Source organism: Muscardinus avellanarius (assembly GCF_963383645.1).
Source record: "Muscardinus avellanarius genome assembly, chromosome: 1".
In the NCBI taxonomy this organism is placed as follows: domain Eukaryota; kingdom Metazoa; phylum Chordata; class Mammalia; order Rodentia; family Gliridae; genus Muscardinus; species Muscardinus avellanarius.
The window spans coordinates 116,726,883-116,752,180 of record NC_137786.1 but is presented as its reverse complement, the minus strand read 5'-3'; the positions used below and the strand labels follow the sequence as shown (position 1 = coordinate 116,752,180).

Genomic DNA, 25,298 nt, shown 5'->3' with positions numbered 1-25,298 from the left:
TGTCTCAGCCGACCAAATGCTGAGATTACAAGCATGTGCCACCACACCGGCTTCATATAAATTTTTTTATTATACCTGTATATTTGATGCAGAGTCATTGGCTAGGAACAGAAACCTCAAGTAGGAAAAATGTTCATTTTATGATGATTTCTGTATGACTGACAAATAAGTATTAAATAGGAATTGATGTGCATGTTCTGTACTGATTTTAATGTTTGGTATAGTGCTTCCTGTAGCATTATTTTGAAGGGATTATTAAACTTAGCATTTTATGGGGCAGAATGCTTTTTAAAAGGAACTTTTTTTTTTCTTGCGGTACTGGGGATGGAACCCAAGGGTATTCTATCTCCGAGCTACACTCTCAGCCCTATTTTTTATTCTTTATTTGGAAACAGGGTCTCACACTGAGTTGCAAAGGGCTTCACTAAGTAGCTGAGGCTGTTCTCGAACTGATATCCTCCTCTCTCAGCCTCCCAGGTACTGAGATTACAAATGTGTGCCACCACGTCCAGCTGGGACCTTTATTTTTCAAGGGAATAATTTGTGAAGATTAATTTGGAAAAAGCCAAACTTAAATTTTATGTGTAGCTCTTATAATTACGAGCTTTGTACATTTACATTGACATTCTTTTGAATAGGAGTTAAAGTTCCTCGTAATTTTCGCTTGTTGGAAGAACTTGAAGAAGGACAAAAAGGAGTAGGTGATGGCACAGTTAGCTGGGGACTTGAAGACGACGAAGATATGACGCTTACAAGGTGGACAGGCATGATTATTGGGCCACCAAGGGTCAGTGCTATAACTTATACATTTTTCTGTTTGATATTATTACCTTAGAGTAAACATTGGATTTTATACTACCAAACAATTATGAAAACTTTAACTGGAATAATTATTCCTTCTGAGTTAATTTTGTGTACGCTGATCTGTGGCTCCTGTGTGGTTATTTGGGGGATGGAGGGGGAGGAAGATTGACATGGTTGTTGCTGTGAAGGGGCTTGTGATTAAGTAGAGGAGGAAAAGTCAGTGCCAGCGACACATCCTAAGTGCGCAGAGCAAGTTCACAGGACTTCAGAATGTCTTTTCTAGCTTGAATAATTGAGGAAGGCTGAACAGTGGAGGAAGTTGCCTTTGGAATGAGCCTTAAAGAACTCACTGATAGGATTTCTGAATGTGATGATGGGGATGGAGAACATTCCAGATAGAGAGGAAAAAAGGTGAGGAAATGGAAGGGATATTAGTTAAGAGCAAACGGTTGCTTTGACATGTTACTAACTCCCTCCTATGTAACTGAGGATTTTGACTGTATTGAGCACAAATTGTTATGTGCCCTCTGATGTTTTACATGCCATGGGAACCCTATAGGACTCAATTTCTTCATTTATAAAAAAAAAAAACATGAAGTATAGGATTCTGCTTGGGGTCTAACTTGATGGCTAAATAAGCGTGAGCTTATTTAGTATGTTCAAGGCCCTTTGTCTAATCCCCAGCACCAACTAGGATTCCTTTTCTTCCCCTCCCCCCTTTTTTTTTTTTTTTTGGTGGTGCTGGGATCTGAACCCAGGGGCATTCTACCTCTGAGCTATACTCCCAGCCTGATTCTTTTTTTTTTTTCTTTGTGGTACTGGGTTGCAACCTAGGGACATTGTACCTCTGAGCTACACCCCCAGCCCTATTTTTTAGTCTTTTAAAAATTTATTTTTTGTGGTACTGGAGATGGAACCCAGGGGCATTCTACCTCCAAGCAACACCCCAGCCCTATTTTTTTTTTTTTTTTTTTTTTTTGTGGTACTGGGGGTGGAAACCAGGGGCTTTCTACCTCCGGGCTACACTCCCAGACCTAGACCTGTTTTATATTTTATTTGGAAGCACGGTCTCAGTAAGTTGCCGAGAGCTTCACTAAGTAGCTGAGGCTGGCTTCAAGCCTGTGTGATCCTCCTGTCTCAGCCTCCCAAGCGCGGGGATTACAAGCATGCACCACCACGCCTGGCTCTGGCCACTACTTCTAATAACAGCATTCAAATTGTTATGGTATTGGGGAGAGTTAGCTTTCTTGATTTTTACAAAAGAAAAATGGATAAGATAATTATCAAATTGGGTTTGCAGACAGCCTCAGATATTCAAGTGAGGCTCTTTGCAACTCAGTGAGACCCTGTTTCAAAATAAAAGAATAAAAAATAGGGACGGGGGTGTCACTTGGAGGTAGAATGTCCCTGGGTTTCATCTCCAATACTGCAAAAAGAAAATTCAGGTATGATTTACATATAGTGAAAAGTATAGATCTTGCTGTGATTTTGACAGGTATAGATTGTTATTGTACACCTATTGAGATATCCAATGTTTAGTTCACCCTAGATCGCCTTTCTCATCCCCAGCCTGTGAGTAAGTTTTGCATGTTCTAAAACTTGATGACTGATAACTTATCAGTGTACACTTATGGTTCTGCCTCTATACTCAGCACAGTGTTAGAGTTACTCATCTATGCTGTCACAGAGAGTAGAAGTGTGCTTTTTGTTTTAGGTGTAGTATTTTATTTTTATTTACCTTTTGCTATTGGAAATTGAACCTAGGGGCATATTACCTCCCAGCAACACCCCCAGCCCTTTTAATTTTTAAATACACACACACACACACACACACACACACACACACACACACACACTGTTTTTTTTGTTTTTTTGCAGTCCTGGGCATGAACTCAGGGGCATCTGTCTCTGAGCTATACCCCCAGCCCTCTTATTCTTTATTTTGAAATAAAGATGTCTCACTGAGTTGCAGAGTCTCACTAAGAACCTGAAGCTGTTCTTGAACCACAATCTTCCTGTCTCAGCCTCCCAAATCCTGGGATTACAAGCATGCGCCACCATGCCCAGCTGATTATTTTATATTTTGAAACAGGTTTTGCTAAGTTGCAAAGGGCCTAAGTTGTTGAGGCTGTGAACCTGATCCCCCTCCCCCGTGTGCCTCAGCATTCCAAGTACTGGAATTGCAGATGTGTGCTACTATGCTCGGCTTTTGTTTTTAAACAGGGTCTCACTACATTATTGAGGGTCTTATTAAGCTGCTGAGTAACTTGTCTTGTTGAATTGCTGAGAGTCTCACTAATTTGCCAAGGCTGGTCTTGAACTTATAAACTTCCTGTTTCAGCATCCCATGTACTGGAATTCCAGGTGTTTGCCACTGTGCCTAGGTGCAGGGTAGTAAAGAAATGGCAGATTATTTCCAAAGTGGTTGTAACTATTCCTCACTCCAGCACATGGTATGCAGATATTGTGTGTGTGTGTGTGTGTGTGTGTGTGTGTGTGTGTGTGTGTGTGTGTGTTATTGGGGATGGAACTCAGTTTTATTTTGAAACACTGAGTTGAGGAGGGCTTGGCTAAATTGCTGAGGTCCTAAGCCATTAGGACCTGTCTCAGCCTCCCAAGTACTGGGACTACAGATGTGTGTCACTATGGCTATTCCAGGTATTATAGTATTATAATATTTTAGTATTATAATATTATAATATTTTCATGGTGGGAAGGTTAGAACTTTTTGTGACTTTGGTACTAAGTATTGAACCCAGGGGAGTTTTGTTGAGCTACACCCTCCTCCACCAGCCCTATTTATTTACACACACACACACACACACACACACACACACACACACACACACATTTAGTTATTTAGTGGTACTGAGGATGAAACCCAGGGGCTTTCTACCTCTGGGTTATACTCCCAGACCTATTTTCTTTATATTTTATTTGGAAACAGGGTCTCACTAAGTTGCTGAGAGCCTCACTAAGTAGCTGAGGCTGTCCACAAACAGCGATCCTCCTTTCTCAGACTCCCAGTTGCTGGGATTACAAGCATGGGCCACCACACCTGTCTTATATTTATGTAATGAGAATTGAACCCAGGTGTGCTCTGCCACGGAACTGTATCCCTAACCCTTATCATTTTAAATTTTGAGATAGGGTCTCACTAAGTTGTTGAGGCTGGTTTCAAACTCGCAATCCTCCTGTTTTGGCCTCCCCAAAACTGGAATTACAAGCATGTCACCATGCCCAGCTAATAAACTTTTTTGTTTTATTTCCTTTTCATGGTTCTGGGGATTGAACTCAGGAGCATTCTATCTCCAAGCCACACCCCCAGACCAATTTTATTTATTTTTTGTGGTACTGGGGTTTGAACCTAAGGACATTCTTACTTATGATTGATCCCAGGGCCATTCTACCTCTGAGCTACACTCCCAGTCCTATTTTATTTTTTATTTTGAAATAGGGTCTCACCAAGTTGTTGAGGCAATGCTCCAACCTGTGATTTTCCTGTTTCAGCCTCCTAAGTACTGGGATTACAGGTGTGTTCCACTGTGGCTGGCTTTAAGAAATCCTTTTTAAAATAATATGTAAATATAAAAGCTTGCAGTTGTGTCTCTAAATTCTGATAATGGGATTTGATAAATCACAAAATTAATGCAGTAATGTAAGTATAAGTAATAAGAGTCATGAAATAACTACATGTTATTGCTGCAAGATGGTATTATGTGTTTTTTGTTAGTTAAAAGTTTTGATTGCCATATAAGTAGGGTGACCATATTTGTTATTCAACAAGGTCCTTTTGAGTATGGAAAAAAGGCACTTTTTTGTGTGTGTGTGTGCGTGTGTGTGTTACTAGAGATTGACCCTGGGAACATTCTAATATTTCTCAGCCACCCGTCCCCAGTATATTTTATTTTTTATTTTGAAACAGGGTCTCACTAAATTGCTGAGGTTGGCCTCGAACCTTCTATCCTCCTCTTTTAGCCTTCCTAGTACTGAGATTACAGGTGTGCTCTACCATGCCCAGCTGAAAAAAAGCACTATTTTATTTTTGCAAAGGGCCTCACTAAGTAGCTGAGGCTGTCTGTGAACCGGGATTCCCTAGTCTCCACCTCCCAAATGCTAGGATTACAAGTGTGCACCACCATGCCCAGCTGAAAAGAAGCACTATTAATAATTAATACCAAGACACCAGAAACAAACAAGATTGCCCTAGAAAATGAGAATCTTCATATATTTGGGACACGTGTCGAGTAGTCCTTCCCCTTAAAATGTATCCTTTTTAGCAGAATTTAAGTCTAAGCGGTTTTCTTTTTCTAATTTGTTGTATGCATTTTTTGTACCACAGAAAGTAAGTAATTCTGATTACACTGGTGTGTGTACGGTGAGGGGGTACTGGGGATGGAGCCCAGGGTGTTCTACCTTTGAGCTACATACTCAGCTGTGTTTTATTTTTCATTTGAAAACAGGGTCTCACAAAGTTACTGAGATGAAAGAGCCTTGCTAAGTTGCCATGGGTGGCTTTGAATCTGTTATCCTCCTGTCACAGCCTCCTGAGTACTGGAATTACAAGCCTGCACTGCAATGCCTGGCTCATATTCATAATACTTTGTAGAATTAGCTTAATTTTATAAAATCTCTAATCGGGTTTTATTTTGGTTGGTGCTAGGGATTGAACTCTAGGGACATTCTTTTCTTTTTATTTCTGTGGTACTGGGGATGGAACCCAGGGGCATTCTACCTCCAAGCTACACCCCTTAGTTCTATTCTTTATTCTTTATTATATTATTATTAGTAGTAGTTATTTGCTGTGCTGGGGATGGAACACAGGTGTATTCTACCTCCAAGCTACACTCCCAGACCTATTTTATATTTTATTTAGAAACAGGGTCTCACTAAGGCTAGCTTCGAACCTGTGCAATCCTCCTGTCTCAACCTCCCAAGTACTGGGATTACAAGCATGTGCCACCATGCCTAGCTTTTTATTCTTTATTTTGAAACATGGTCTCACTGAGTTGCAGAGGGCCTAAGTAGTAGCTGATGCTATCCTTGAACTGCAATCCTCCTGTCTCAGCCTCTCAAATGCTGGGATTACAAGCAATTCTTTTCTGAGCTACATCCCCAGATTAATTTACTTTTGTTTGGAAACAGTGTCTTGCTAAGTTGCTGAGGCTGGCTTTGAACTTGTAATCCTCCTGTTTCAGCCTCTCAAATACTGGTATTACAGTGTGCGGATTTTAAACCTGGCTTAAAGTTTCTACTTTTAAGTATCTTTGCTACATCTTTTCTAACCATATAGATTGGTTAACATTGAATGTGGAAAGGTAAACTTTTAAATTCACTGTCATAGCTTGTACTTTCATATTGTATTTTCCTTCTTAATTATTTTAGGTATTGTAATGGTAACTCTTCTTTTTTTTCTTTGCCTTCCAGACAAATTATGAAAACAGAATATATAGTCTGAAAGTAGAATGTGGATCTAAATATCCAGAAGCTCCTCCATCAGTTAGATTTGTAACAAAAATTAACATGAATGGAATAAATAATTCAAGTGGGATGGTAAGTTAAAATAGTTATTTTATTTTCATATAACATATATAGTCAGGAGAAAGATTTTTTCCCCTGTGTGTGTGGTAGAGAAAATTGAATCCAGAGACATTCTACCTCCATGCTATACCCCCAGCCAACCATTTTTATTTTTTTATTTTGAAACAGGAAAACGGGCGTGGTGGCGCACGCTTGTAATCCCCGCGCTTGGAGGCTGAGGCAGGAGGATCACACAGGTTCGAAGCCAGCCTCAGCTACTTAGGCCCTCAGCAACTTAGTGAGACCCTGTTTCCAAATAAAATATAAAATAGATCTGGAAGTATAGCCCGGAGTAGAAAGCCTTTGGGTTCCACCTCCAGTACCACCACCCCCCCCCAAAAAAAAAAAAAAATATATATATATATATTTTTTTTTTAATGGGATTTAGGTTGTTGAGAGTCTCACTACATTGTTGAGGCTGTCCTCGAATCTGCAATATTCCTGTCTCAGCCTTCCAAGTACTGGAATTACAAACATGAGCCAACACAGTTGGCAAGAGAAAGCTTTAAAAAAAAAAACCTTTTTGTTCTGTTGAAAGACTAAAGATGTTTGTCTTCTGCTGTTTTTCTTCATAAGTCAGCCTGTCCTTAAAAACCTTACTGTACTTTCTTAGATAGATGTGATGATAACAATTTTTTGGTGTGTGGTACTGTGGTACTGAGGGTACCAGTGGCTTTTTTTTTTTTTTTTTTTTTTAACCTCTGAGCTATACTCCAGACCTATTTTATACTTTATATGGAAACAGGGTTGCACTAAGTTGCTGAGAGGCTTACTAAGTAGCTGAGGCTGGCTTCATACCTTTGGGATCTTCCTGTCTCAGCCGCCTAAGCACTGGGATTAGCCTCCTCAGCACTGGGTTTACAAGGGTGATGATAACACTTTTTTAGGGTTTTATAAATTGCATCACTAGCTGGGCATGGTGGCTCACTCTTGAAATCCCAGCGCTTGGGAGGCTGAGACAGGAGGATCACGCAGGTTCGAAGCCAGCTTCAGGTACTGAGTGAGGCTCTCAGCAACTTAGTGAGACCCTGTTACCAAATAAAATATAAAATAGGATAGGTCTGGGAGTACAGCTTGGAGGTAGAAAGCCTCTGGATTCCACCCCTAGTACTACCCAGAAATAAATAAATTGCATCACTTAGTCTTGCTTGAATTCTTTTTTTTTTCTCTTTTTTTTTTTTTTTTTCTCTTTCGGGTCTGGGGATGGAACCCAGGCGCATTATACCTCTGAGCTATACCCCCTGCCCTATTTTTTTTCCTTTATTTTGAAGCAGGGTTTCACTAAGTTGCAGAGGGCCTCACTAAGTAGCTGAGGCTGTCCACGAACCACGATCCTCCAGTCTCAGCCTCCCAAATGCTGGGATTACAAGCGTGCGCCACCATGTCTATCTTGAATTCTTATAATGAAAGATGACCATTTTTCCCCCTTGAATGTTACTTTCCTTTTAGGGTTAATGTGATATTATGAGGTTAATTATTCATGAAGAGTGTTTTTCTTTAAGAAACTAATGTGTCTGTTTGAACAGTTGGGGGTGATTATTTGGTTCTACGAACCCACTGTGTCTGTCTTCAAACTACCCCTCCCACCTTGGTATGCCAACGTCTGTCTTCCCTGAGAATGCTTCTAGCCGTCTGGTAGTTTTTGTGATTTACTGGATTTACTGGGAGTATAGTCTTTCAATGCCTAATATACAACACTGATAAATTCAGGTGTAAAGACTGTTTCTTTCTCTCAATTTTGGGAGGTGGTGGTGATACTAGACATTAAACTCAGATTCTTTCTATCTCTCTCTCTCTCTCTCTCTCTCTCTCTCTCTCTCTCTTTTTTTTTTTTTTTTTCAGTACTGGGGATGGAACCCTGGGGCATTCTACCTCTGAGCTATACTCCAGCCCTATTTTTTAGTCTTTATTTTGAAACAGATTCTCATTAAGTTGCAGAGAGCTTCAATAAGTAGCTGAAGCTGTTTGTGAACTGTGATCCTCAGATCTCAGCCTCCCAAGCATGGGATTACAAGCATGTGGCACCACGCCCACCTCCTTTGTTTTTGTTTTGAAACAGGTTCTTGCTAGTTTGCCGAAGCTGTTTCTGTGATCCTTCTGTTTCAGCCTCCCAAGTACTGGGATTACAGAAGTGTGCCACCATACCTTTCTAAATAGATTACCTTAATTGGTGGTTTTTATTTTCTTACACTTTTCTTTTTTTTGTGTATGTGAAACTAGGGATTGAACCCAGGGGCATTCTACCTCTGAGCCTAATCTCCAACCTTATTTATTTATTTATTTATTTATTTATTTATTTATTTATTTATTTATTTCAGTGTTAGGGATGGAACCCAGGGGCATTCTACCTCTGAGTTATACTCCCAGCCCTATTTTTTATTCTTTAATTTGAAACAGGGTCTCATTAGTTACAAAGGGCCTCACTAAGTAGCTGAGGCTATCTACGAACTGTGATTCTTCTTTCTCAGCCTCTCAAATACTGGGATTACAAGCATGGGCCACCACGCCTGGTCTTGTTATTCTTTTCTTATAGTCACCATATGTTTATTATTCTCTTTGTTGTTGGCCCATGCTTGTAATCCTATTGCTTGGGAAGATGAGACAGGAAGATTGCAGGCTTGTGGCCAGCCTCAGCTACTTAGGCTCTCTGTAACTTAGTGAGACCCTGCTTCAAAATAAAGAAGAAGAACTAGGGTTTGGGGTGTAACTCAGAGGTAGAATTGTGCCCCCGTTAACGCACACACATCCTCTTTGTTTAATTTTTGGTGTTTTGGGGGGGTGGGTCTGTGCTGGGATCACATATTTTTGATGTTTTTAAAAGGAACAAAGGAACAGAGCCAGGCGTGGTGGCACATGTTTGTAATTCCAGAGCTTGGGAGGCTGAGACAGGAGGGTTGCACAGGTTCGAAGCCAGCCTCAGTTACTAAGTGAGGCTCTCAGCAACTTACTGAGACCCTGTTTCCAAATAAAGTATAAAATAGGTCTGGGAGGAGAGCCTGGAGGTAGAAAGTCCCTGGGTTCTACCCCCATTACCACAAAAAAAATTAAAGAAAGAAACAGTTCTAGCTGGGCATTGTGGCACATGCTTATAATCCCAATATTTGGAAGATTGAGAAAGGAGGATAATGGTTTACAGACAGCCTCAGCTATTTAGGTCTTCTGCAACTTAGTGAGACCTTGTTTCAAAATAAAGAATAAAAAAAATAGGGCTGGGTGGGGCGTGGTGGTGTCCCCGCGCTTGGGAGGCAGAGACAGGAGGATCGCACAGATTTGAAGCCAGCCGCCGCGCGCACTGGCTTAGGAGACCCTATTTCCAAATAAAAAAATGTAAAAATAGGTCTGGAAGTGTAGCCCGGAGGTAGAAGGGCTTCCAGGAACCCCAGTACCACCACACACACACACACAAAATAGGGCTGGGAGTATAACTTGGAGGTAGAATGCCCCTGGGTTCCATCCCTAATACCACACACACACACACACACACACACACAAAAGAAAGAAAGAAAAGAAAAGAAAAAACAGTTCAGTTCTAACAGACAGGCCTTAGAGAATTATATAAGCAACATTTATATATCTTATACTTTAGTAAATCTTAACACTTGGCTTCATTGTAATAAATCTTTTCTTTTTTTAATGTAGATCTTTTAATGCAAAAAGCACATAAAGTTAACTCTGTGTGGCTTTCTCCTCTTTCCACAGCAAGAATGGTGTTTATAATTTCTTGTATAATTATTATATGTTCACTGTGCATACATGTGTCTACTTCTGGATCATATCACTTTATTGTGTCTGTGCTACTGGGCATTGATCCCAGGGGCATTCTACCTCTGAGCTACACCCCAGCCCTATTTTTTGTTTTTGTTTCTTGTGGGTCTGGGGATGGAACCCAGGGACATTTGACTTCCAAGGTACACCCTCTGCCCTATTTTTTATTCTTTTTTTTTTTTTTTTTTTTTTTGGTGGTGGTGGTACTGGGGTTCCTGGAAGCCCTTCTACCTCTGGGCTACACTCCCAGACCTATTTTATACTTTTTTTTATTTTTGGAAGCAGGGTCTCTTAAGCCAGCGCGGCTGGCTTTGAACCTGCGCAATCCTCCTGTCTCCGCCTCCCAAGCACGGAGATTACAAGTGTGCACCACCACGCCCGGCCTATTCTTTATTTTTGAAACAGGGTCTCACTAAGTTGTGGAGGGCCTCGCTAAGTAGCTGAAGCTGTCCGTGAACCGTGATCCTCTTGTCTCAGCCTCCCAAGTGCTGGGATTATAAGTGTGCGCCACCACGCCTGGCCACCCCAGGCTTTCACAAGTTACTGTGATCCTCCTGTCTTGGCCTCCCAAGTACTGGACCACATGGGTATTGTATCGTTTTTGGTACATGTTAGTGGTTTTTAAGGTCATCTTTGTTGAACCATGGGAATTATATTCCTTGTTTTTGCTGTTTAATCCTCCATTTTCCACTTGATGGGCACTTCATTTATTTTCATTTTCACTTAAAAGATGTTGCAGAGCTCTGCATGGTGTTGCATGCCTGTACCTTACTTGGGACAGGTTCAAAGCCAACCTCAGCAACTTAGCAAAACCTTGATTTAAAAGGACTACCAAAGCTGGACAAGGTGGCACATGCTGTAATTCTAGCATTTAGGAGGCTGAGACCAGAGGATCACGGTTTGTGTGGACAGCTTTAGCTACTTAGGCCCTCTGCAACTTAGACCCTGTTTCAAAATAAAGAATACAGGCTGGGTTTGGTGGCACACACTTCTAATACCCGCACTTGGGAGGTGGAGATAGGAGGATCACGAAGGTTTGAAGCCAGCCTCTGCTGGCTTAAGAGACCCTGTTTCCAAATAAAAATATAAAAATAGGTCTGGGAGTATAGCCCGGAGGTAGAAGGGTTTTCAGGAACCCCAGTACCAACAAAAAACAAACAAAACAAAACAAAAAACAAAATAAAGAATACAAAATAAGGCAAGGGGTGTAGCTTGGAGCTCAAATATCCCTGGGTTCCATCCCCAACCCCCCCCCAAAAAAAAAAAAAAAGACTACCAGAAATAAAACACACACAAAAAAAAGATAAAAGGGAAAAATTAGCCAGGCGTGGTGGTGCATGCTTGTAATCCCTGCACTTGGGAGGCGGAGACAGGAGGATTGCGCAGGTTCGAAGCCAGCCTCACTGGCTTAAGAGACCCTGTTTCCAAATAAAAAAGTATAAAAATAGGTCTGGAGTGTAGCCTGAAGGTAGAAGGGTTTCCAGGAACCCCATTACCACAAAAAAAAAAAAGGAAAAATTACTGTTGAATTTTCTAAACCCTTTTCCTGAATTTCTCTCTCTCCTGAAGACTCACGACGCTCAGTTCATGAATGTGCTTTGAGTAGCACTTATCTTGGGAGTCTACCTAACTGTAGAATGTGTGTGGAGCTGTGGTGCTTGTTTTCAGCTCCATGAAACACTGCCAGGCTGTTTTGTGCATGGTTGTGTTAAGGTCTATCACACTTTTGGCATAAATGTGTCTTGTGAATGTACAGCCCTTCTGGTTTCACCTGGATGGGGGTTCTGTTTTGTGGTACTGGAAATTGATTCTAGAGTCATTCTACCTCTGAGCTATACCCCCAGACTGATTTTTAAATTTCTTTGTCTCTTTTTGCAATACTGGGGATTGAATGTAGGGGCATTCTATCTCCAAGCTATACCCTCAGCCCTATTTTATTCTTTATCTGGAAACAGGGTCTCATCTCACTAAGTTGTGGAGAGCCTCACTAAGAAGCTAATGCTGTTCACGAATCTGTGATCCTACTGTCTCAGCCTCCCAAGTACTGGGATTATAACATGTACCACCAGGCCTAGCTGGTTTATTTCTTATTTGGAAACGGGGTCTCACTAGGTTGCTGAGAGCTTCACTAATTTGCCGAGGCTATCCTTGAACCTGTAATCTTGTCCCTGCTTTACAAGAACTAGGATTACAAGACTGTGCCACCATGCCTAGCTTTGGATGGGGGCTTTGAAACTAGAAAAATAAGGAGTGTAGGTATATGCTTAAAGGGGTGGGAAGGTAGGATGAATATATTAGATATTCCTTGCTTTGCAAGTAGTAGGATTACAAGAGTGTGCCACCATGCCCAGCTTTGGATGGAGAGTTTGAAAATAGAAAAATAAGGAGTGTAGGTATATGCTTAATGGAGTGGGAAGATAGGGTGAATGTAATATCAGTTTGATAGCTATAAATTTGAATTATCCTTTTTATAACTTAGTAAATAGAATTTACATTGACCACTGGTGATTGTTCTAGGATAGGTTTACACTTTGAGGCTACTGAAGTACCTAATTAATTATTGTTTGTAAGTAGTAATGGTGTGGCTTTGGTAATATGGTTTAATGAACTTGGCCACATTATTGCTTGTGGGTGGTTAGCACTGTAAGGCATAAATCATAGTACTTTATGCTGAGGTTTCATGTTTTGGAGGTTATTGTATATTATAGATTGATAAGATGCAGATTTTGTTCTGACGTGATATTTATTTTCTCATGGTCTTTCTCCCCACTTCATCTTTTTTTTTTTTTCTTCTTCCCTTTTTGCACTTTGCTGGCATTTCTCAGGGTTTGCAATCACTTATGTTTATTTAACTACCATTTACATCCAAGTATTTGTTTCTGCTTTGGAAGTAGCTTGATATTCTCTTCACTGATTTTATAAACTGTTATTCATTTACAGATTGTTTAAAATGAGCGAAAGGGGTGGCTACTTGTTAAAGCATTATATATGTGCATATATAGAGAGAGGGGGGAGGGAGGGAGGGAGGGAGGGGGGGGAGAGAGAGAGAGAGAGAGAGAGAGAGAGAGAGAGAGAGAGAGAGAGAGAGAGAAAGAATATGCGCGTGTGCGCGCAAGTGTGGTGGCAGAGACGGGATTGTGCAGGTTCGAAGCCAGCCGTGCTGGCTTAGGAGACCCTGTTTCCAAATAAAACCTATAAAATAGGTCTGGGAGTGTAGCCCGGAGGTAGAAGGGCTTCCAGGAACCCCAGTACCACCAAAAAAAAAAAAAAAAAAAAAGAGTAGAGCTGGAGGTGTAGCTTGGAGGTAGACTGTCCTGGATTCCATCCCCAGTACTGCAAAAAACAAACAAAAAAACCCAAACCAAAAACAAGTCATAGATCTGCTATATTCAAAGGGAGGGTTTACATAGGGCTCGAATATAGGAGTTGGAGATCTTTGGGAGCCTTTTAAAAAACCTGCCTTCACCTGGGCGTGGTGGTGCACATGCACTTGTAATCCCCACCCTTGGGAGGGTGAGACAGGAGGATCATACAGGTTCAAAGCCAGCCTCAGCCTACTTAGTGAGGTTCTCAGGATAAGAATAAGGCTGAATTGTTTGTGGCTACTGAGAAGTGATGAAGGCTGTCTGTCTATCTGTCTTATCTTTCTGTCTGTCTGCCTATCTACCTATCTAACTAATCTATCATTGTGGTACTGGGAATTAAACCCAGGGGCATTTTACCTTTGAACTGTGCCTCCTGCTTCTTTTTATTTTATATTTCGAAAGAGGGTCACTAAGTTGCACCACCCTTTTTTGAAATCAGTGCTTCTTATTCTTTTTTTTATTGTTTTGACTACTCTTGGTTTAATTCTCATAGAGATGTTAGGCTTAGCTATATATATATATATATATATATATATATATATATATGTATATGTATATGTATATGTATATGTATATGTATATGTATGTATATATATTTTTTTGGGGGGGTGGAACTGAATTGAACCCAGGGCATTCTAATTCTGAGCTAAAGCCCAGCCCTATTTTTTATTCTTTATTTTGAAACAGGGTTTCACTAAGTAGTCAAGGCTGGCCATGAATATGCAATCCTCCTGTCTCAACCTCCCAAGTACTGGAATTTTAAGTTTATACCACCATGCCCAGTTTCAGCCTTGTCATTTCTGGAGAAAGAGAAAAAGGAATTTGAAATTTTGATAAGAATTTTATTGCATTTATAGATCAAGTTGAGGGATTTTGTCATCTTAATAATATTAAATCTTCTGAACAATATACAGTTTTTCTTTTTTTTTTTTTCCGGTACTGGGGATGGAGCCCAGGGGGCATTTGACCTCCAAGCTACACCCCCAGCCCTATTTTTTATTCTTTATTTTGCAACAGGATCTCACTGAATTGCAAAGGGTCTCATTAAGTAGTAGCTGAGGCTGTCTGCGAAACTGGATCCTCCTGTCTCAGCCTCACAAGTGCTGGGATTACAAGCCTGCGCCATCACACCTGGATTTTTCCCAGCCCCATTTTTTATTCTTTATTTTGAAACAGGGTCTCATTATGTTGCGGAGGGCCAAGTAACTGAGGCTGGCCTTGAACCCATAATCCTCCTTTCTCAGTGTCCCAAGTACTAGGAGTACAAGTGTGTGCCACCACACCCGTCTTTCAGTGTATTTTATTCTTTTGGATCATATTGTAAAAGGCATTCTGTTCTCAAGTTTTGTTTTCAAATTATTTATTCCAAGTGTCAGAAATAAAAATGCTTAAGCCAGGCATGGTGGCGCACGCTTGTAATCCCAGCATTCAGGAGGCTGAGACCAGATGATCACGGTTCGCGGACAGCTTCAGCTATATAGTGAGGCCCTCCACAACTCAGTGGGACCTGGTTTCAAAATAAATACTAAAAAATAGGACAGGATGTTTGGCTCGGAGGTCGAATTCCCCCGGGTTCCATCCCCAGACCTGCAAAAAAAAAAAAGAAATACAAATGCTTTTTATTTTATATATGGATCCTATATCTTGTGGCCTGCTGAGTTAGTAACTCTAATAGGTTCCTTAGAATTGTCTCTATAGCTGGGCGTGGTGGCACATGCTTGTAATCCCAGAACTTGGGAGGCTGAGAAAGGATTGCATGGGTTCAAAGCTAGCCTCAGCTACTTAGTGAGGCTCTCAGGAACTTAGTGAGACCCTGTTTCCTATAAAATATAAAAATTGTTCTGGGAGTGTAGCCTGGAGGTAGAAGGCCTCCTGGTTTTCATCCCCAGTAACACACACACACACACACACACACACACACACACGGCCCCTTGGGATACATACGTGTGCGTGCACACCCACCCATCCACCCACCACCTCCAAAAAAGAAGGGGGTAACTACAGACATCTTTGTTTTTGTTCCTATTCTTAGGAAAAAAGCATTGGGGTGGTTGAGAAAGGAGGATCACAGTTTGTGGGCAGCCTCAGCTACTCAGTGAGGCCCTTTGCAACTCAGTGAGATCCTGTTTCAAAATAAAGAATAAAAAATAGAGCTAGGGGTGTAGCTCAGAGGTAGAGAACCCTTGGGTTCCATCCCCAATACTGCAAAAAATATTACTTTTGCATCTTTTGGAATTAAGAATTTTATTCTTTATTATGCTAATAGATGGTGTATTATATATATATATTTTTTTGTGGTACTGGGGTTCCTGGAAATCCTTCTACCTCCAGGCTACACTCCCAGACCTTTTTTTATACTGTTTTATTTGGAAAGAGGGTCTCTTAAGCCAGCACACCTGGCTTCGAACCTGCGCGATCCTCCTGTCTCCACCTCCAAAGCGCGGGGATTACAAATGTACGATACCACGCCTGGCTTTGATTAAAATACTGAACCTAAGCTAAATGTGGTGACACAGACTTATAATCCCAGTACTTTGGAGGCAGAGACAGGAGGATCGCAAGTTCAAGGACAGCCTTAGTAACTAAGTGAGGCTCTCAGCAACTTTGTGAAACCCTATCTTTATTTTATTTTTTTTTAATTTTTTTGCGGGTCTGGGGATGGAACCTATGGGTATTCGATCGCCAAGCTATACCCCCTGCCCTATTTCTTATTTATTTTGAAACAGGGTCTAAGTTGCGGAGGGCCTCACTAAGTAGCTGAGGCTGTCTGCAAATCACGATCCGCCAGTCTCAGCCTCGCGAATGCTGGGATTACAAAGGTGTGCCACCATGCCCGACTTGAGACCGTACCTTTAAATGAAAAATAAAATAGAGCTGGAAGAATGCCCCTGAGTTCAATCCCTAGTACTCTCTTTCCCCACACACATATACACAAAATTGAACCTATATTGCATTCTGGGATAAATCTCACTTGGTATATATTTTAAATGTTGCTCAAGTTTAGCCATAGGTGAAAGTTTATGGCCTCTGGGGTCTTTTTTTAATTTTTTAAATTAATTAATTGGATGCGTGCTGAAGGCTGTGCGAGAGGTGGCCAGGAACCTTAGCAGACAGGAGCTCCAGCCCCTTCTTCTGTCAGTGTTCACCATGGAAGATTAAGGGAATACATTGGCATGAAACCTAAAAAGAGATGGAGTTAGCAGCTCTAACCTAAACTTAAGTGTTTGATATTTGTCCAGATTTTGAGTCACCGCATTATAGAGAGGAACTTTCTAAGGTTATATGATTAAGAAGGAATTTATAAATATTTACAAAGTATTTAATGTTTCTTTCTTTTCTTTTTTCTTTTTTTTTGTGGTACTGGGGATGGAACCCTTCTACCTCTTGGCTATACTCCCAGACCTATTTTAAATTTTATTTGGAAGCAGGGTCTCTTAAGCCAGTGTGGCTGGCTTCTAACCTGTGCGATCCTCCTGTCTCCGCCTCCCAAGTGTGGGGATTACAAGCATGAGCCACCACACCTGGCTAATATGTTTACTTCTAATGGCCAAAGTGTATTATGTGTGTTTTATAAAATACAGAAAAGCTCATGTGTCTGCACATGTGTGCACATACACAGACACTTTTAGGAAGTTCCTGTTGAGGATTTTTCCTAAAAATTATACTGATTCTTTTTTTGTTTTTCTTTCTTTTTTTTTTTTTTTTGTGGTGCAGAGGATGGAACTCAGGGATGTTCTACCTCTGAATTACATCTATTTTATTTTTTCTTTTGAAACTGCCTAAGTTGCTGAGGATGACAGTGAATCTGTGTGCCACCACACCCAGCTGAATTATACTGGTTCTGAACATATAATTTTACATCATACTTGTTAATTCTGTAAATTCATAATAGATCATCCTTTTTTTTTTTTTTTTTTTTTTTTTTTTTGGTGGTACTGGAGGTGAAACCCAGGGGCCTTCTAACTCCAGGCTATACCCTCAGACTGATTTTGTATTTTATTTGGAAACAGGGCTCACTAAGTTTCTGAGAGCCTTACCAAACTGCTGAGGCTGGCTTCAAACCTGCAATCTTACTCTCTCAGGCTCCCCAGTACTGGGATTACAAACGTGTGCCACCATGCCCAACTCCATAATAGATCATTCTTATGTTAAAAAGTGCCAGCTGGCTGGGCATGGTGGTGCATGCTTGTAATCCCTGTGCTTGGGAGGCTGAGATAGGAGGATCGCACAGGTTTGAAGCTAGCCTCATCTGGCTTAAGAGACCCTGTTTCCAAATAAAATATAAAATAGGTTTGGGAGTGTAGCCTGGAGGTAGAAGGCCCCTGGGTTCCATCCTCAGTACCACTCAAAGGAAAAAAGTACCAGCTGGTTATGGTGGCACACGTCTGTAATCCTAGTACTTGGGAGGCTAAGACAGGAGGATCACAGGTTCAAGATCAGCCTCAGCATCTTAGCAAGAGTCTCAGGACTAGTGAAGATACTGTTTCAAAATTAGAAAAAAACAGAAATAGGGCCAGGGTGGTGGCACACACTTGTAATCCCAGCATTGGGGAGGCTGAGAAAGGAGGATCGCGGTTTGCGGACAGCCTCAGGTACTTAGGGAGGCCCTCTGCAACTCAGTGAGACCCTGTTTCAAAATAAAGAATAAAAATTGGGCGGGGGGGTGTAGCTTAGAGGTAGACTGCCCCTGGGTTCCACCCTAGTACTGCAAAATAAATAAATAAACTGAAATAGGTCTGAAGCTGGGAATGGTGGCTCACGTTTGTAATCCTAGCATTTGGGATGCTGTTTCAAAATAAAGAATAAAAAATAGGGCTGGGTGTGTAGCTTGGAGGTAGAATGCCCCTGGGTTTTATTTCTGGTACCATTAAAAAAAAAAAGGTAAAAGGTCTGGGGATTGTAGCTCAGGCAAAATGCCCCTCAGTTCAGTTCCCATACTGAGAATACAGGGATGCACCACCATGCATAGTTGGTGCCATAGTACTTTAATCTTAGAAGTTAATTGTACTTTTGTCCTTCCCCTTTCAGGTGGATGCACGAAGCATACCAGTGTTAGCAAAATGGCAAAATTCATATAGCATTAAAGTTGTACTTCAAGAGCTAAGACGTCTAATGATGTCCAAAGAAAATATGAAGCTTCCACAGCCACCAGAAGGACAGACATACAACAATTAATTTTAATGGATCTCACACTTGTCTTAAATCAACAACCTTCTACTCATATTAATGTCTTGATTAAATATCACAATGCAAAATACCCACACATTACATAAAGAATGCCAGCTGGTAAACATAACCTGGACATTTGTAAGAATATATTTAATATATGTACACCCATTATGTTTTCAGGTAACAGGAGGAAAAATGCAGCACAATTTTTCTTTCTCTTGTTAAGGCACTGTCATTTAAACGAACCTGGAGTCCTCAAAATAGAATTCAGGTTTACAAGAAGAAAACATGGCAAGAAATGTCAGTTGGCAGTGGAAACGTGAGTTTCTGGAAAGGAAAATCTCAGTAAGGAAAAAGAGAAAGGTCTTGCTTTACCCATCTTGCTTAGCGAATGCGCTGCAGTTGAAATTGTTTAACATAGCAGGTACAATAAATATTGTCACAAATTGTGGTAATTGTTGAAGCGGTGTGGGTGCTGACTACTAGTAGTATCAAAAATATGTCCAGGATTGTTTTGATACCTGTATTTATAATAAAATGTTGGGGGGTGGATGAATTTCTGTTAAAAGCTGTTCCTGTGTGTTATGTGTAACAGACATGGTAAATATTTGTTTACAGTCTTTGTTTAATAAACCATGCATTTAAGTTTAAGTCAACAAAAAAGAAATAGGTGTATGAATATGTGATTTTGAGGTTAAAGTTAGTCTTAAAATGTAAATAAAATGTGGAATGTGTCTTCAGAGACTGTGCCATTTCTATTTTGTTGATGTAGATGTATTTGTTCAGTACCTTGCCAAGGTAACAAAAAAATTGAATTATTTTAACTTCATCAATACACAACCTTTATTTTATTTATCCTATCTTGTATGCTTGTGAATTGAAATTTATAAAGTATATACTTAACACATTATATAATTAGATTAATTTCTTTTTTGGACTAGGAGGAATCCAGGTATTTTGAATTTGATTTCACTAGGATTGATAAATAAAAATATCTTCTGAATTCTAATAATGTCTGTAGAAAATAAAAATTGCAAATTATTCATGCCAGGCGTGGTTGTGCACACTTGTAATTCCAGCATTTGGGAGGCGGAGACTGGAGGATCATGGTTGGTGGACAGCCTCAGCTATATAGCAAGGCCATTCACAAGTCAGTGAGACTCTGTTTCAAAAATGCACCTAAGTTCCATCCCCAGTACCACAAAACACAAAACAAGACAAATTATTCAAACAGTTTTTTTTCATAAAAGCTTTTTTTATTAGTTTTCCACAATGCTTTTTTTTTTTTTTTTTTTTTGCAGAACCCAGGGACATTTCTACCTCGAGCTACACCCCAAGGCCCCCCCCCCTTTTAGTCTTTTTATTTTCTTTTATTTCATTTTATTTTTTGGTGGTACTGGGGTTCCTGGAAGCCCTTCTTATATCCGGGCTATACTCCCAGACCTATTTTTTTTATTTTTGGAAACAGGGTCTCTTAAGCCAGCGTGGCAGGCTACAAACCTGCGTGATCCTCCTTTCTCCTTCTCCCAAGCGCGGGGATTACAAGTGTGCGCCACCATGCCTGGCTAGTCTTTTTATATTTGAAACAGGGTTTCACTGAGTTGTGAAGGTCCTTGCTAAGTAGCTGAGGCTGTCCCTGAAGTGTGATCCTTTGTCTCCGCTTCCTGAATGCTGGGATTACAAGCATGCACCACTCTGCCTGGCCTCCTCGAAGCTTTTGATTTAGATTTAGCTAATTGGAGATGTTTTTTCCTTTAATTAATGCTTTTTTGTGCATGTGTATATGTGTGTGTGTGTGCTGGAGATGGAACCAGGGGCCTCATGCATGCTAAGTAGGCATTTACCACTGAGCCCCTAATTAATGTGTTTAACACTAATAAGGATTGACTTTATCCATCTATTCATCCAATTTTTTTTTTTTTTTTTTTTTTTTTTTGTGTGTGTGTGTGTGTTTTACTGGGAATTGAACTCAGGGGCATCCTATCTCCAGGTTACACCCGGGCTTTTTTTAATAGTCTATTTTGAGATAGGGTCTCACTAAGTTTCAGAGGGCCTAAATAGCTTAGGCTGGCTTTGAATCTGTGATCCTCCTGTCTCAGTCTCCCAGGTAGTAGGATTACAAAGTGTGCACCACCACACCTGGCTGAAAATGTTTTTTAATGAGTTCACTGAAGAATATTCAGAGGCAGTCATTTTGCCAATCTTAATACTTTGTCTCATTCTTTGTAGGCAAATCTAAATGGTAATTGTCAAGATATAAAAATAAACCGGGCGTGGTGGCGCACGCTTATAATCCCTGCGCTTGGGAGGCAGACAGGAGGATCATGCAGGTTCGAAGCCAGCCTCACTGGTTTAAGAGACCCTGTTTCCAAATAAAAATATAAAAAATAGGTGTCTCAGAGTGTAGCCCAGAGGTAGAAGGGTTTCCAGGAACCCCAGTACCACCAAAACAAAACAAAAAAAACCCTTGAGCAGCCTCTGTGTATGTGTGTGTGTGTGTGTGTGTGTGTGTGTGTGTGTGTGTGTGTGTGTGTGTCTGGGTATTGAACCTAGGGGTATTTTACCTCAGAGCTACATCCCAGCCCTATTTTATTTGTGAACAGGGTCTCACTAAGTTACTGACAGCCGAACTACCTTTATTTTTAGTCAGTAGTGTATTAAAGTCTATGATAGGTTGTCCATTATTTCAATATGGTTAATCTATTTTTTAAATTTTTGGTATTGGGAATTGAACCCAGGGACGGACATTATACATCCAAACTGCACCCCTAACCCTATTTTTTATTCTTTTGAAAGAGAATCTCACTAAATTGCAGAGCCTGCAATCATGTCCCAGCCTCCCAAGTACTGGTATTACAGGTATGTGCCACCACACCTGGCTGGCTAATCTATTTTAATGATCAAAGATGTCTTTAAGCCAGGCATGGTGGTACATGCTTGTAAACCCCCAGCCGAGACAGGAGGATTGCAGGTTCATGGCCAGCCTTAGCTACTTAGTGAGGCCCTCCGCAATTTAGTGAGACCTTGTTTCAAAATGCTTGGAGGCTCCTGGGTTCAGTCAATAGTACCAAAAAAAAATTGTCTTCAAAGATTTTTTTTTTTTTTTTTTTTTTTTTGGTGGTACTGGGGTTCCTGGAAGCCCTTCTACCTCGGGGTTACACTCCCAGACCTATTTTTACATTTTCATTTTGGAAACAGGGTCTCCTAAGCCAGCGCGCGGCTGGCTTCCAACCTGCGTGATCCTCCTGTCTCCGCCTCCCAAGCGCGGGGATTACAAGCGTGCGCCACCATGCCCGGCGTCTTCAAAGATTTTTAAAATGATATATAACATACACAAACTGGGCATGGTTCGACACTAGTCTCAGCAACTTAGTGAGATCCTGTTTCAAAATTTATAAAGGGGGGCATGCTGTGGGTGTGGCTTGGAGGCAGAACACCCTTGGGTTCAATCCCTAATGCCGCCCATACCATACATATATAGATTAGCACATATGTAATTTATTAAAAAATATATATATTTGGTACTGGGGATGGAACCCAAGGACATTTTACCTCCAAGCTACACCCCCAGCCCCATATAACAACAAGTTTAAGTTTTGAAACAGGGTCTCACTGAGTTGCAGAGGGCCTCACTAAGTAGCTGAGGCTGTCCATGAACCACGATCCTCTTGTCTTAGCCTTCCAAATCCTGGGATTACAAGCATGCATCACCACACCTGGCTTAGTCTTTAATTTTTTTTTTTTTTTTTTTTTTTTTTTGGTGGTACTGGGGTTCCTGGAAGCCCTTCTACCTCCGGGCTACACTCCCAGACCTATTTTTACATTTTTATTTGGAAACAGGGTCTCCTAAGCCAGTCCGAGCGGCTGACTTTGAACCTGCGCGATCCTCCTGTTTCTGCCTCCCAAGCGCGGGGATTACAAGCGTGCGCCACCACGCCTGGCTTTAATTTTTTTTAATAGTTAAAGGAGATTGAAGTGAATTGCATGGAAACTATGGAGACTGGTAACTGATGTTCTCACGGTCTCTGATAACTTTTTTTCCACTTTAAAAACTTGTCATACACAGAAGCTAGTAATTTCTTGATGCAGTTGGTGGCCAAAGTTCTGGTCTTTTGGTTGCTCTTGCATCCTCTTTCCTTGCTCCATGTCCATCCTTGTGAAAGTACTCGTCCTGGCTGTGTTGTGGAGTCACTTCTGATCATGCTTTTTCCCCTCCTTTGTTTTGGAGGGGTGAGTGCAGAAGCCTGCATGTCAGTTCACTAGTTCAGTCAAAGCCGAATCTACTTTGCATGTCACACTGAGCTGTAAGTGGTTCTCTTAAACACTGTTGGTACAGGAGTTAACACAGTTGTCCAAATGACAGTCATGTTTCCAAGATGACAGTTTTTTTTTTTTTTTCCCCCAGTACTGGGGATGGAGCCCAGGGGCATTCTACCTGAGCTATACCCACAGCCCTATTTTGTATATTTTATTTTGAAATAGGGTCTCACTGAGTTGCAAAGGGCCTTACTATGTAGCCGAGCCTGGCTATAAACCACGATTCCTCTTGTCTCAGCCTTCCCAATGCTGGAATTACAAATGTTGGCTACCATGCCCGGATGAGATGGTAGTATTTTTATTTTTTTATTTTTATTTTTCGTGGTACTGGAGATGGAACCAAGGGGCATTCTACCTTTCTTTTTTTTTTTTTTGCGGAACTGGGAATGGAAACCAGGGGCATTCGACCTCCGAGGTACACCCCGTGCCCTATTTTTTATTCTTTATTTTGAAACTGGGTCTCACTGAGTTGCAAAGGGCCTCACTAAGTAGGTGAGGCTGTCCGTGAACCGTAATCCAGTCTCAGCTCCCGAATGCTGAGATTACAAGTGTGTGCCACCACACCCAGATTTATAAAGAGCAATCTGTTGAACAGACAGCATGCAGTAGAAGGCATTCTATTTCTGAGCTACACTCCCAACCCTATTTTTAGTTTAGTTTTTTTTTTTTTTTCTTCTTTTGTTGTGCTTGGATGAAATCTAGGGGCCTTCTATCTCTGGGTTACATTTCTAGGCCCATTGTATATTTTATTTGGAAACAGGGTCTCACTAAGTAGCTGAGGCTGGATTTGAACCTGCGAGATACTCCTGGCTCAGCCTCCCAAGTACTGGTATTACAAGCTGCGTCACAACACCCAGCTTTTTCGTCTATTTTATTTTTCAAATGGTCTCACCAAGTTGCAAAGGCCTCACCAAGTAGTTGAGGCTGTCCGAAGACCACGATTCTCTGTTCTCGACCTCTCCAGTGCTGGGATTACAAACTTGCTCCACCACATCCAGCAAGATGGCAGTTTGACATAGTTTTCTTCTCTGCTTTTGCAAAGTGGCTAAGGTATGTGGGAGTGTGTGGTATCTATCACCTTTCAAATTAATTGTAAGGTTGCCTTAGAGCTTTGTTTAAAAGGCTAATGAGGGGCGAGCGTGGTGGCGTGCGCAATTCCCGGGCTTGGGAGGCGGAGACAGGAGGATCCCGTAGGTTTGAAGCCAGCCGCATGGGCTTAAGAGACCCTGGTTCCAAAAATGAAGTAGGTCTGGGAGTGTAGCCCGAAGGTAGAAGGGCTTCCAGGAACCCCAGTAAAACCACACACACACACACACACACACACACACACACACACACACAAAAGGCTAGTGAGACCCCCGATAATAATATGTTAATAAAGAATAAAAAATTAAATTTTTGTCCTGTTAGGTCAGTTTTGTATTTTAATGGTTTTAATTAATAGTTTTCAGAATTGATAATTAAAACTTTTTTTAGCAGATTAATGACATTTGTTTAGGCATTTCAAACAATGTTTTTGTGTATAGCTTTTAAAGATTTCAGAAACATTTGAAAGTATAGCCAGTGGTATTTTAATCTTTTGGCTATAAAAACAAAATTTTAGCTGGATGTGGTTGTGCACACCTACAATCCCAGTATTTGGGAGGCTGAGATAGGAGGATCACAGGTTCGTGGCCATTTTCAGCTACTTAGGTCCTCCACAACTTAGTGAGACAGTGTTTCAATATAATAAAAAAGAGGACTGGGGTATAGCTTAGAGGTAGAATGCCCCTGGATTAAATTCTCAGAACTGTAAACTAACAAACCCCCAAACAGCAAAGTTTATAATGCTTACAATTTTTGATGGGTGTTGAACCCAGGGGCATTCTACCTCTGAACTATTCCACAGTCTTTTATTTTTCTTTATTTTGAAATAGGGTCTTGTTGCGTGCTGAGGCTTTCACCAAGTTGTTGAGGCTGTCCTTTGAACCTGTTAAACTGTTTTAGCCTCGGAAGTACTGGGATTACATGTGTGTGCCACCATGTCCAGCCATAAAATTTACAATTTTGTTATCCTTTCAAAAGATTACACCTCTCTGAGCTCTGGTGCATACCTCTCTGAGCTCTGGTGCACACTTGTAATATCAGCAGTTTGGGAGTATTTTCAGTATTTTGGAGGCTGAGAGAGGAGGATTGTAGGTTCGTGACCAGCCTCGGCTACTTAGGCACTAAAGTACTTAGTGAGACCCAGTTTCAAAAATGAAGAAAAAATAGGGGTGTAGCTTGAAGGTAGAATGTCTCTGGGTTCTAACTTCAGTA

At 41.0% G+C, this 25,298-nt stretch overlaps 1 protein-coding gene across 1 annotated transcript; it reads left to right on the top strand.

Annotated features, from left to right (window-relative positions):
• Positions 1-742: 742 nt before the first annotated feature.
• Positions 743-18,689, top strand: UBE2V2 (ubiquitin conjugating enzyme E2 V2; the record flags this gene model as incomplete). The annotated part of the gene is made up of 3 exons (XM_080701091.1): positions 743-787; positions 6,232-6,357; positions 18,543-18,689. The coding sequence occupies 3 exons, from the start codon at positions 743-745 to the stop codon at positions 18,687-18,689; spliced, it is 318 nt and encodes a 105-aa protein (XP_080557217.1).
• Positions 18,690-25,298: the final 6,609 nt, after the last annotated feature.